The sequence below is a fragment of the Anser cygnoides genome, chromosome W, assembly GCF_040182565.1.
Source record: "Anser cygnoides isolate HZ-2024a breed goose chromosome W, Taihu_goose_T2T_genome, whole genome shotgun sequence".
Taxonomy (NCBI): Eukaryota; Metazoa; Chordata; class Aves; order Anseriformes; family Anatidae; genus Anser; species Anser cygnoides.
Window position 1 is genome coordinate 1,961,520 of NC_089911.1, and position 13,260 is coordinate 1,974,779.

Sequence of the window (13,260 nt, forward strand, 5' to 3'; positions counted from 1 at the left end):
TTAGATTTTAGCCCTCTAACTTTATAGCACAACCAAGTGGGCTGCAAGCGTTTAAGAATTTTCTTCTTAATATTTGAGTAATTCTTAGGACCCTAATGCATTATTTTGCATTTTACAATAATGCATTTTACTTTCCCCTTTCAGCAGAACTGCAGCATTTTTATACAGGATTATAAAAACCAAGTGAGACTTTTCCATAGATCAGCCACCCTGCATGTTATCCTGACCTTTAAAAGAAAAATCCTTATATTGTTTAAAACTATATAGAGCAAGCATCCAGGAAAAAAAAGTATTTTTTTTTTATTCTCTGACACTGTGTTAATACAATAAATATACATAACTTTTGAACTACTCAGACATGCAATGGAGGGACAGAAGTGAATTTGTACAGAACCATGACATTCACCGTGATTGTAGAGCATTGTTAGTAATTTATAAAAAATGCAAACATCCCTCAGATAAATAAAACCAACTCCTAAATTACAGATCAATGACATTCCAGTGTTTAAACTTCATACTTTGTACTCAGTTTGCCACAATACTACAAAATGACAACTTAAGTGGGCACCATACTCTGACTAATTAATAAGAGACTGTAAAACCTAGTTTTAGTCAGGTATAAAATATTTTAACAAACATTAGCTTTTTGTTGTCAAAACTAAATTTCTCATTCACTTTTGGGCTGCAAATTGTCAGAGATTTCTGGTTTAAACAAAAGTCTTGAATATCACTTATAAGGTTTAAATCTGTGTATTCAACACATGACACTACAAATCAGTGCTACCTATACATTGAATAATAGCTGTGTTTTCTCAAAGAACATTTAAACATTTGGAAAAAAAAAAAAAACTACCTGCCAAATTCAGTTTTTTTTCTCTAATATTTTTTCTATAATATAATCTGGTAATGTTATGCAATCTTCATGTTAAATTTAATTGCAAGGATGATGTCCTGGGATTCATATCCAAGAGATATCAAAGAGAATTGCTTAAATTTAGATTCAAAAGTACAGTTCCTAGATACAACCCTAAAGTTAATTTAAAGAAACTCTGAAAAGAAAAATCTTGATATACAGCTGCTAGAAATGTGATGCCTGATCTAAACAGAAATTTGTGACTTTTGTCTGGAAAGCTTTTAGTAACATTCCACACAAATTTAAGTTTAATGCTACCACGTCCACTAGTGTAAAATTTTAGAGCTCCTATTACATAGAATATTTAAATTGCTTTTAACTTCATGATGCAGAGGGTTCTCAGAAGTTTATGACTCAGTCTTACTAAACATGATTCACCTTAAGAACTGAATTCATTTCAGCTACAGTGTATATTTCTACAGATTGTGGGATGTGGTCCTTCCTGTTTTCATTTTCTAAAATAGAGTTTAAAAAAACAGCCCAAGTGTTATGCGTAAGACTCACAAGTCAATCCAAGAATATCAAATAACCTTGAAAGGAGAGAAACATCACTTTATATAGTAAAACCAGATTAAATTCTAGAATATTATGATGGTATGTACCATTATGGATTGTTCAGTTCCACATCACCAATTTAACCTCTTAGGCCTCCAGATCAATAAATTAAAATTTAACTGTGTGAAAGATGATTTCTTACTTCTTCAATTCAAAATATTTTAAAAGCTTTTTTTCCAGCTTAAATTAAATCACAGAGCTGGCTGAGTTACATTAAAATGAATTCAAGTATCTGTTAAATGTCATTGCTTAAAAAGCTTGATTTTAGACAATATTCCTGTTAAAAATTAAATACTGTATATTTAGATTTTTGGACAAGCAGTAAACAGAGTGACTGACAAAGCTAGAGATTTAGTAGAGATTTAGAGATTTAGTTGTTAAACACAAATCTGCACTTAAAAAAACAAAAATCCCAAACACAATAAAAATACCACTTCATGTAAGAGAGGGTAGGGGGGCAAGAAACCAGTGTTCTCAAGGTCAATATTGGTTTCTTTTTCAGAAAAATTATGACCCCAAGACATGAATACTGAAATTAAAAATAGCAAATCTATACTCATTTAGCTCTGTGATTGAAACCATCAGTTTCAACTTCCTTAAACTGTACACTGCATTATACATTCTATTACAGAGACCTGGTCATTTCTCCCATGTAGAAAATGCTCCATGAAAAGAGATGCAAACAAACGTTATAATTATAAAATGGCACAGGGAAATTCTGGACCAAAACACTATTTAAACATGATCAGATAACTCAACAGTATTCATGCAAACTTACAGATATATATCAAAAGCATTAGCCAAACCTAACTTGCTACATCTCTCAGTCTACCCCACTTCTTATAGTAGAAATAGGGAAATCAGTTCTTAGAAACAAAAATAATTGATCCAAAGTGCTTTCCTGAAGTTTAAAACAATACTGTAGTGAACCACTAAAAAAAATCCAAATTCCTACTATATTTACTTGATTATTAAATACCACAATTCATTCTCAGGCCAACTGTTTAAATTATTTATCCTCCATAAAATATGGAAAGTTTTATATTTTAGAATGCAACAGGGCAAAGAGTGGCTATCTTTTAAGAAGAGACAGATATGCTGTGTGTATTTTGATCTAAGTTTTTAGGGAATATAATTGACTGGAAAATTAAGTACAACAAAAGAGAAACATAATCACTTGTTATATTTCTCTACATTTGGTTACCCTTGAATGCATTTTGAGCTGCACTGGTTTCTGCTGTTGAGGCGGCGTTGGCTGCAGCAGTTTGTACAGTTTTATTGGACATCATTCCTGTTGCAAACTCTTGCTGTGCTTTCTCGAAACTAGCACCAGTTGTGCGGTAGAGACCATGTACCTAGGGAGGTGGGAAAGCAGTGAAAAAAGCGTTCTTAGCCTTCCACATCTTGGTAGAGTAATAGCAAAGTCTCAACCACAAAGCAGAACTGCATGGTGGGGAAATCTGGCTTGCTTATATGTTTGGGAGGATCCAGAAATGAGTAAACAGACTTCTTTTCCACAAATCCTACAACTTTTGATTGCCCTGATGCAAACACAGTTTGACTGTAGCAATACCTGTAACTTTGCAATTTCACAGGGAGCTCATAGGTCTTTACTAAAATGTGTGCTGGACCTACTGCCTGAAACAACATATTTAAATACACAAACAGGCTGCATCGTTAGCATAACACAGCTTGCAAAAGTGTCTTCTGTCTCAATTTGTATACAACCTGGTGTACATATTGTCCTGGTTTTGACTAGTATGGAGTTAATTTTCCTCCTAATAGGTGGTAGGGTGCTGTGTTTGGGATTTAGGATGAGAATAATGTTGATAACACACTGATGTTTTAATTGGTACAGAGCAGTGCTTACACTAAGACAAGGACTTTTCAGCTTCTCGTTCTGTGCTGCCAGTGGGCAGGCTATGGGTGCAGCAGGAGCTGGGAGGGGACAGACCCAGGACAGCTGACCCAAACTGGCCAAAAGGGTATTCCATATCATCTGATGTCATGCGGAACAATTAATATGGGGGGGCTGGTTGGGGTGGGGGGACCTCTTTTCGGGGATAGGCTGGGCATCGGTCAGCGGGTGGTGAGCAACTGCATTGTGCATCACTTGTTTCGTACACATTGTTAGTAGTAGTACTATTATCATTATTATTATTATTTTCCTTTCTTTTCTGTCCTAATAAACTGTCTTTATCTCAACCCACAGGCTTTGATATTTTTCTGATTCTCTCCCCCATCCCAGAGAAGGAGGGGGTAGGGTGGGCTGTGTGGTGCTTAGCTGTCAGCTGGGTTAAACCACAACAGATATACAAATCACTGCAACATGCTGGGGCTTGTCCTATGCTTACGGAGCTGCAATTGACGCCACTATAACCGCAGTGACAGATCCTGCGGCCACCCTAAGTCCTGCAGCCACTCCAAACCCAGTGACCACTCCAAGCCCTATGACAGACCCTGCAGCTGCTCCAACCCCGGCAGCTACCCCAACCCTTGTGATGGGTCGAGCGGTCATTCCAACCCCTGCGACGGGCCCTGCGGCTGTTCCAACCCCTGCAATGGGTCCTGTGGCTGTTCCGACCACTGTGACGGGCTCTGCAGCTGCTCCAACTTGTGTGACAGGCCCCAAGGCTAGGCCAGGGAAACAGACTGTACCAGCGTCAGTTGCCCCTGTATCCAAGATGAAGCAATGGATGAGTCAGGTTGTTTAGAAAGCAGAGGAACTCCTACTCAGACTGGGGAGGAAGAAGAAGATGAGATAGGCTACTCTGAAATCGCTGGACCATCAGATGAACGGGAAGATGAAGAGGAAGATATCATAAGAGCTTCAATAACTACCTGAGGTCTATACCAGCATGAGCTATGAAATATGCGAAAAGATTTCAGTCGTTGTCCAGGTGAGCACCTTGTCACCTGGCTACTCTGGTGCTGGAACAGCGGAGCAAATAGTCTGGAATTAGAGGGCAGGGAAGCCAGGAGGCTGGTATCCCTTTCTAGGGATGCAGGCATTGACAAAGCAATTGGAAATGGAGCACACTTCAGCACACTTCAGCCTCTGGAGGCGTCTCCTGTCACCAGTGAAGGAAAGGTATTCCTTCAAGGAAGATCTTGTATGTCAACCAGGCAAGTGGACCACCATGGAGAAGAGAATCCAGAACCTGAGGGAATTAGCCGTACGGGAGGTGATTTATAGGGACCTAGACAATGAACAGATATCCACAGATCCAAATGAAGTCAAGTGTACATGACCCATGTGGGAGACGTTTGTATGGACTGCACCATCATCATATGCCAGCTCATTGGCAGTAATGACCTGGAAAGACCGTGAGGAACCCACAGTGGATGAATTGACTAAACAACTCTGGCAGTATGAAGTCTCTCCTCTTTCCTACAGGCCTGTGTCTCAGCTGTGGAGAAACTTTCTGAAGAGGTCCACCAACTTAGAGAGAATTTATCTTCCTCCCCACCTTTACGAACCAGTCTCTCAGCTATCAGGATTAAGTGTCCTTCTGTTCAGGGAAGAAGATACAGTGGGTTGCTTTCCCATGCCACCCTGTGGTTTTCCCTACGTGACCATGGAGAGGACATGAGAAAATGGGATGGAAAATATACCTCAACCCTAGAGGCACTGGTATGTGAGTTGCAAGGAAAAACAGTCACAAAACGGGGGGGGGGGGGGGGGGGGGGGTCTGAAAAACTTGCTGCTCCAATCTCCAGCAGGCAGTCCCCAAGACGCAGTAATGAATATTATGACCAGGATTAGAGGGGCTCTGCCTCCAGCCAGGGGGAGGAAAGGGACAATCGGGTTTATTGGACTGAGTGGATTAGATGGCCTGGCACGTCAGACACACGGAAGTATAACTTTAGTAGACACAGGTGCACAGTGTACCGTAATGCCGTCAAGCTACAAAGGGGGAGAACCTATCTGTATTTATGGGGTGACGGGGGGATCCCAACAGTAAACTGTTTTGCTCTTCAACATGTTTATCAATGACAGACAACGGAATTGAGTGCATCCTCAGCAAGTTTGCAGATGACACCAAGCTGAGCGGTGCAGTTGATAGAACAGAGGGAAGGGATGCCATCCAGAGGGACCTGGACAGGCTAGAGAAGTGGGCCCATGAGAACCTAATGAGGTTCAACAAGGCCAAGCGCAAGGTGTTGCACTTGGACTGGGGCAATCTCAGGTATTTATGTAGACTGTGAGAAGAAGAATTTAAAAGCAGCCCTGCAGAGAAGGACTTGGGGGTCCTTGTGGGAGTGTGGCCATGGCGGTCGACAAGCCCCATGGTTAGTGATAACACCAGACTTAATGATGAAGCCAGGAGGAATGTAAAGAGTTTAGAAGGAACAAAGAAGGGTGATTCAGGAGAGCCTTGTTGTCTGGGACTGCTTGTTCTCCAGTTGTTAAGACATGGAAGTTGCTGGGTGTTTGTGGCAAATATTGTGGCTGGCCCGGATGCTCCGTGCATCCTTGGCATGGACTATCTCAGGAGAGGATATTTCAAGGAACGAAAAGGGTACTGGTGGCCTTTTAGCACAGCTGCTTTATAGACAGAGGACATTAAACAGTTGTCTACCTTGCCCGATCTCTCGAAGGAGCCTCTGGCAGAAAGAGCCTGGACAATCTTGAGGTCGACCCCTAGGGTTTTGGAATCAGGGATACAGAGGATCCGAGGCCTGCTACACTCCAACGGAAAAAGAGATCTTGGCAGTGTATGAAGGAGTTCAATCTGCTTTGGAAGTGGTTGGTACTGAAGCACAGCTCCTCCTGGCACCCCGACTGCTGGTATTGGGCTGGATGTTCAAAGGAAGGGTCCCCTCTACACATCATGCAACTGATGCTACATGGAGCAAGTGGGTTGCACTGATTACTCAGCGGGCTCGAATAGGAAACCCCAGTCGCCCAGGAATCTTGGAAGTGATTATGGACTGGCCAGAAGGCAAAGATTTTGGGATATCACCAGAGGAGGAGGTGGCCCATGCCGAAGAAGCCCCACTGTATACCAAGCTACCAGAAGATGAGAAGCAATATGCCCTGTTCACTTATGGGTCCTCTGTACTGGGTCTGGCTGGGATGTTAACTTTCCCTGCAGCAGCCCATACAGTGCTGTGCTCTGCACTTGTAGCTAGAACAGCCCTGCTATCACACCAGTGTTGTGTCTGCTGCTGAGCAGTGCTGGCACAGCATCAGGACTCCCTCTAACTCTCCTAGGGGGTGGGCAAAAAGTGAGAAAGGAACATCACCAGGGCAGCTGACCTAAACCAACCAAAGGGATATTCCGTACCCTATGATGTCACACTCAGCAATAAAAGGTGGAAAAGGGAAAAAAGGGGGAGGGGTGGGCTTTCGTTGCCAAAACGTCTGTCCTCCTGAACACCAGCTACGTGCGTTGAGGCCCTGCTTCAAGGACGTGGTCAAGCATCGCTCATTTGTGGGAAGTAGAGAGCAATTTCTTTCCTCTGCACTTCCACATAGCCTTTACTTGTCTTGTTTTGTTTCTTCCTTTCCCCCTCCCTTTTCCCCTTTCCCTTTTTTTTCCCTTTAGTTAAATTGTTTAATTAATAATAATCTTTCCTTAATTATCATTTCTTTTTTTCCCTTTAATTAAATCATCCTTATCTCAACCCGTGAGTTGTTCTTCCCTTTACTTCTTCCCCTCCTCATCTAAGGAGGGGGAGTGAGAGAGCGGTTGTGGTGTTCAGCTGCCTAGCACGATAAAACGACCACATCCTCTCGTATTGTGAGAAAGCATCGGAGGTTCTCTGTCTCTGTACTGATTCATGGATGGTAGCAAATGCCCTGTGGGGGTGGTTGCAGCAATGGAAGCAGAACAACTGGCAGCGCAGGGGTAAACCCATCTGGGCTGCTGCACTGTGGCAACATATTGCTGCCCGGGCAGAGAACCTGGTTGTAAAGGTACGCCATGTAGATGCTCATGTGCCCAAGAATCGGGCCACTGAAGAACATCAAAACAACCAGCAGGTGGATCAGGCTGCTAAGATTGAAGTGGCTCAGGTGGACCTGGACTGGCAACATAAAGGTGAATTATTTATAGCCCGATGGGCCCATGACACCTCAGGCCATCAAGGCAGGGATGCAACCTACAGATGGGCTCGTGATCAAGGGGTGGACCTGACCATGTGCATTATTACACAGGTTATTCATGACTGTGAAACATGTGCTGCAATCAAGCAAGCCAAACGGTCAAAGCCTCTTTGGTATGGAGGACGATGGCTGAAATATAAATATGGAGAGGCCTGGCAGATTGATTACATCACACTCCCTCAAACCCGCAACGGCAAGCGCCACGTACTTACAATGGTGGAAGCAACCACCGGATGGCTGGAAACATATCCTGTGCCCCATGCCACCGCCCGGAACACTCTCCTGGGCCTTGAAAAGCAAGTCTTATGGTGACATGGCACCCCAGAGAGAATTGAGTCAGACAATGGGACTCATTTCCAAAACAACCTCATAGACACTTGGGCCAAAGAACATGTTATTGAGTGGGTGTATCACATCCCTATCATGCACCAGCCTCCAGGAAAGTTGAACGATACAATGGATTGTTAAAGACTACACTGAAAGCAATGAGTGCTGGGACATTCAAACACTGAGATACACATTTGGCAAAAGCTACCTGGTTAGTCAACATTAGGGGATCTGCCAACCGAGCCGGACCTGCTCAATCAAACCTGTTATGTACTGTAGAAGGGGATAGTCCCTGTAGAACATCACCAAAGGCCACCGAAGAACATGACAATACTGAAGAAGTGGATCGGGCTTCAAAAACTGAATTGGCTCACATGGACCTGGATTGGGGATATAAGGGTGAGCTGTTCGCAGCTCAATGGGCCCATGAAACATCAGGACATCTCGGGAGGGATGCCACTGTGCTGGGTTTGGCTTGGATAGAGTTAACTTTCCCTGCAGCAGCCCACACAGTGCTGTACTCTGCACTTGTAGCTGGAACAGCACTGGTATCACTCCAGTGTTGTGTCTGTTGTTGCATAATACTGGCACCACATCAGGACTCCCTCCAAGCCCCCAAGAGCAAGCAGGCTGGGGGTGGGCAAGCGATGGGGAGGGGACATAAACCAGGGCAGCTGACCTAAACCGACCAAAGGGATATTCCATACCACATGATGTCACACTCAGCAACAAAAATGGGGGACTCTCGTGGGGGAGGGGGCTGTCCTCCCAAACAACCGTTGCGCATTTTGAGGCCCTGCTTCCCAGGACGTGGCCGAACATCGCTCGTTGATGGGAAACAGAGAATAACCTTTTTTTTTTCTCTCTCTCTCTGTGCTTCTGCACAGCCTTTTTTTTTTTTTCCCTCACTTTTCCCTTTAATTAAATCATCCTTATCTCAAACCTTGAGCTCTTTGTATCATATTTTCTCCCCCTTCCTCTTTGAGGAGGGGGGAGTGAAAGAGCGGCCATGGTGGAACTTGGCTGCCCACCCGAGTAAAACCACCACAGTCCTTTTCCCCATGTTGGGCACCAACACAGGTTTTTTTTTTTTTCCCCTTTCTTAAATATGCTTTCACAAAGGCGCAAACAACATTGCTTATTGGCTCGGCTCTGGTCAGCAGCGGGGCCCTTACTTAACATTGGGCAGCTTCTGGATTCTTCTCACAGAAGCCATCCCTATGGCCTCCTGCTACCAAAACCTTGCCACATAAACCCACTACATTCCACCCCTCACCTCTGTGAAAAGCATATTTAAGAAAGGAAAAAAACCAAACAAACAAAAAAATGCTGCCACACAGCAGCTGGGAGAGAGAGAGGAGTGAGAAGCTGCCTTGCAGGCACCAAGGTCAGTGAAGAAGGAGGGGGAGAGGTGCTCCAGGAGCCAGAGCAGAAGTCCCCTGCGGCCTGTGGTGAGGACCATGGTGAACCAGGCTGTCCTCCTGCAGCCCATGGTGTACCACGGTGGAGCAGGGTTCCACCCTGCAGCCCGTGGAGGAGGCCACGGTGGAGCAGGTGGACCTGCACTGACAGAGGCTGCAGCCTGTGGAGGACCCCCGCCAGTTCCGGGCTGGACCTGTAGCCCGTGGAGAGGAGCCCATGCAGGAGCAGGTGACCTGGCAGGAGCTGCTGCTCGTGGGGGATCCAGGTTGGAGCAGTTTGCTCCTGAGGGATGGACCCCGTGGTATGGACCCATATCTGGAGCAGTTCTTGAAGAGCTGCTGCCTGTGGGGAGCCCACGCTGGATCAGTCCAGCAAGGACTGCATCCTGTAGGAGGGACCTCACGGCACAGGGGACGAGAGTAACCCAGAAGGAGCGGCAGAGACGAAGTGCTATCGACTGACCACAAACCCCATTCCCCTGCGCCGCTCGGGGGGAGGAGGTGGAAGAGGGTGGATGGGGGGAAGGTGTTTTTGGTTTCTTTCCTTTGTTTCTCACTTCTCTAGCTTGTTAGTAATAGGCAATAAATCTTACTATCTCCCTATGCTGAGTCTGTTTTGCCCATCACGATAATTGTTGAGCGATTCAACTTCTTATCTCAAACCTTGAGCCCTTTGCATCGTATTTTCTCCCCCTTTCCCTTTGAGGAGGGGAAGTGAGAGAGCGGTTGTGGTGGAGCTCAGCTGCCCACCCGAGTAAAACCACCACAGCCACATACAGTTGGGTCGTCATCGAGGGGTGGACCTGACCAATAAGGCCATCATAGAGGTTACCCATGAGCGTGAAACCTGTGCAGTGTTCAAGTGAGCCATGAGGGTCAAGCCTCCCTGGAATAGGGGACGGTGTCTAGGATTTCAATATGGTGAGGCCTGCTGACTATACTGGACCACTCCCACAAACCCACCAAGGCAAGTACTACATACTCACCATGGTAGAGGCAACTACTGGGTGGCTGGAAACATACCCAGTAAACCATGCCACTGCTTGAAACACCATCTTGGGCCTGGCAAGGCAAGTGCTGTGGCACGGTGTCATGGTACACCAGAGAGAACTGAGTCAGACAATGGGAGTCACTTTGAAAATAATCTTGTAAACTCTTGGGCCAAGAGGCATGGCACTGAGTGGGTGTATCACATCCCCTATCACCCACAAGCCTCTGGAAAGGCTGAGAGATACAATGGACTGTAAAAGACTATGCTACGGGTATTGGGTGCTGGGACTTGAAAACACGGGGACATGAATTTAGCAGAAGCCACTTGGGTAGTTAACACCAGAGGATCACAGAATCACAGAATCATCTAGGTTGGAAGAGACCTCCAAGATCACCTAGTCCAACCTCTGATCTAACACTAGCAAGTCCTCCACTAAACCATATCACTAAGCTCTACATCTAAACGTCTTTTAAAGACAAAGAAAGCTAATCTGTAATCTAAGTTATGTGCTGTAGGAAGACACTGCAGAACCAATGACAGGTCACCTTCGCAAGGAACCAGGCAAGTGCAGCAATGACTCAAGCTAAGCTGGCATTGGCTTCCAGAAGACTTGTTCCACCTGTCATGAGTAACCACTTTGTCAGATGAAGACGAAATCATCAACAGTTCTTATGAACAATTTGGGACAGGCCCATAGAATGGAAAGAAGTACCTATATCTATGTTTAGGGACAGGGAACAGTGGTGATGAGAATACCAATATACTAAATTATGTGGAACCTGAGTGTGACAAATTATATGGAACAAGGGGTGGAGGTTGTGAGAAACAAAGTTGTGTTTTTGCAGTGGAAAATTCCACTAACCTTGCATATTCAAAAGTGATTGTGCAGGCGTGACAGTGGCATAGGAGGGGGGAGTATGTTAAGCAGATAAGGGGAAGGTCCCACTGTCTCAAAATGAGGATAGCTAAGAAAAACAAGAGGAGCAGTGAGAAATCTCTAAAAAGAAAAAATCACAGGCCCTCTAGTCACGAGAGAAGAAGGAAAAAAAATAACAGAAAAGAAGAAATTAACGGTTGGTCAAATAAAATTTTACATATATGGTATAGTAATAAGCATTGAGTAGTTTGTGAACATGTAGTACTCAGCCAATGAGGAAACAGAGGAGGAATCAAGCGTCGGGTAATAGGGAATATAAGTTATGATATACTTTTACTGTGCACTCCTGCTTGCAGGATGCCCACCATTGCAATCACAAATAAAATAGCTTCACTGATACCCTGTCTGAGAAAATTATTGAGGTATTTCTTTACTGGGTTTGGCTGGGATGGAGTTAACTATCCCTGCAGCGGCCCATATAGCGTTGTGCTCTGCACTTGTAGCTAGAACAGCCCTGATATCACACCGGTGTTTTGTCTATTGCTGAGCAGTGCTGGCACAGCATCAAGACGCTCTCCAAATCCTCTGAAAGCCAGTAGGCTGGGGGTGGGAAAGAACTGGGGAGGGGACATCACTAAGGCAGCTGACCTAAACTGACCAAAGGGATATTCCATACCATATGATGTCACACTCGGCAATAAAAGCTGTGAAAGGGAAAGGAGAAGGGGGTGGCTCTCATTAGGAAGACGTCTGTCCTCTCAAACCACCACTACGCGTATTGAGGCCCTGCTTCCCAGGACGTGGCCGAACATCACTCATTGATGCAAAGTAGAGAATAATTTCTTTTTTCTTCCTTCTGTGCTTCCACGCAACCTCTTTTTTTTTCCCCTCTTTCTTTCCCCTTTAATTAAATTACCCTTATCTCAACTCATGAGGTTGTGGGTTCTTTTGCTAGCATACTTTCTTCTCCCCCTCTTCTGAGGAGGAGGAGGGGGAGTGAGAGAGCAGTTGTGGTGGAGTTTGGCTGCCCAGCAGGGTAAAACCACCACATAAGGTCACCTGCTTAGTTGATGAAGGGAAGGTGTTGTATGTAATCTTTCTGGATTTTAGCAAGGTCTTTGATATCGTCCCTCACAGAATGCTTCTGGACAAATTGTCCAGCTGTGAGAAAAACAGGTACATGCAATACTGGGTGATGAACTTGCTGAATGGTAGGGCTCAAAGGGTTGTAGTGAATGGGGCTACACCTGGCTGGCGGCCAGTCACTAGCGGTGTTCCCCAGGGCTCAATTCTAGGGCCAGTCCTGTTCAATATTTTTATCAACTGTCTGGATGCAGTGGAATGCATCCTCAGCAAGTTTGCTGATGATACTAAACGGGGAGGTGATGTTGACTCCCTGGAGGGACAAGGGACATTGCAGAGGGATCTAGATAGACTGGAGCATTGGACAATCAGCAACAGCATGAAATTCAACAAAGAAAAATGACTGGTTCAGCACCTGGGATGGACTAATGCTGGACACAGGTACAGACTGGGAGACAAGCGGCTAGAGAGCAGCCATGCGGAAATGGACCTTGGGGTGCTGGTCAACAGTAGGCTTAACATGAGTCAGCAGTGTGCCCTGGCAGCCAAGAGCGCAAACCCCATTTTTGGATGCATTAAACACAGCACAGACAGCTGGTCAAGAGGTCATTCTCCCACTATATTTAGCGTTTGCACAGCCTCACCTTGAATATTGCATGCAGTTCTCCACAATATAAAAAGGATGTTAAGGTCGTTGAAAGTGTCCAGAGGAGGGCGACAAAGCTGGTAAAAGGGCTGGAAGGCATGTCCTGTGATGAGAGGCTGAGGACATTTGCTTTGTCTAGTCTGGAGAAAAGGAGGCTAAGAGGCAACCTCATTACTCTATACAACTTCCTGAAGAGGGGGAATGGAGAGGGAGGTGTCATTCTCTTCTCCTTGGTAAACAATGATATAATTCGTGGGAATGGCACAAAGCTGCGCTAGGGAAGGTTCAGACTGGACATTAGGAAAAAAATCTTTACTGTGAAGGTGGTCAAACAC

The 13,260-nt window shown here is 45.1% G+C and overlaps 1 protein-coding gene and 1 long non-coding RNA gene across 9 annotated transcripts in view; both read right to left on the minus strand.

Annotated features, from left to right (window-relative positions):
- The window catches only part of LOC136788853 (uncharacterized), a 204,190-nt gene that overhangs the window by 20,295 nt on the left and 170,635 nt on the right, over nt 1-13,260 (minus strand). The gene's annotated exons all lie outside the window — the stretch shown is intronic.
- The window catches only part of LOC125181555 (secretory carrier-associated membrane protein 1-like), a 69,871-nt gene that overhangs the window by 15,425 nt on the left and 41,186 nt on the right, over nt 1-13,260 (minus strand). For 2 of the 8 annotated variants that reach the window (XM_066987353.1, XM_066987355.1), the window contains one exon: nt 285-2,823. The exons of 5 other annotated variants lie outside the window; for them this stretch is intronic. In XM_066987353.1, coding sequence (XP_066843454.1) covers nt 2,659-2,823 — 165 coding nt within the window. In that variant the 3' untranslated portion in view covers nt 285-2,658. Of the gene's footprint in view, nt 1-284; nt 2,824-13,260 lie in introns of those variants that run through there. One more of the 8 variants, XM_066987350.1, reaches the window with a different exon arrangement.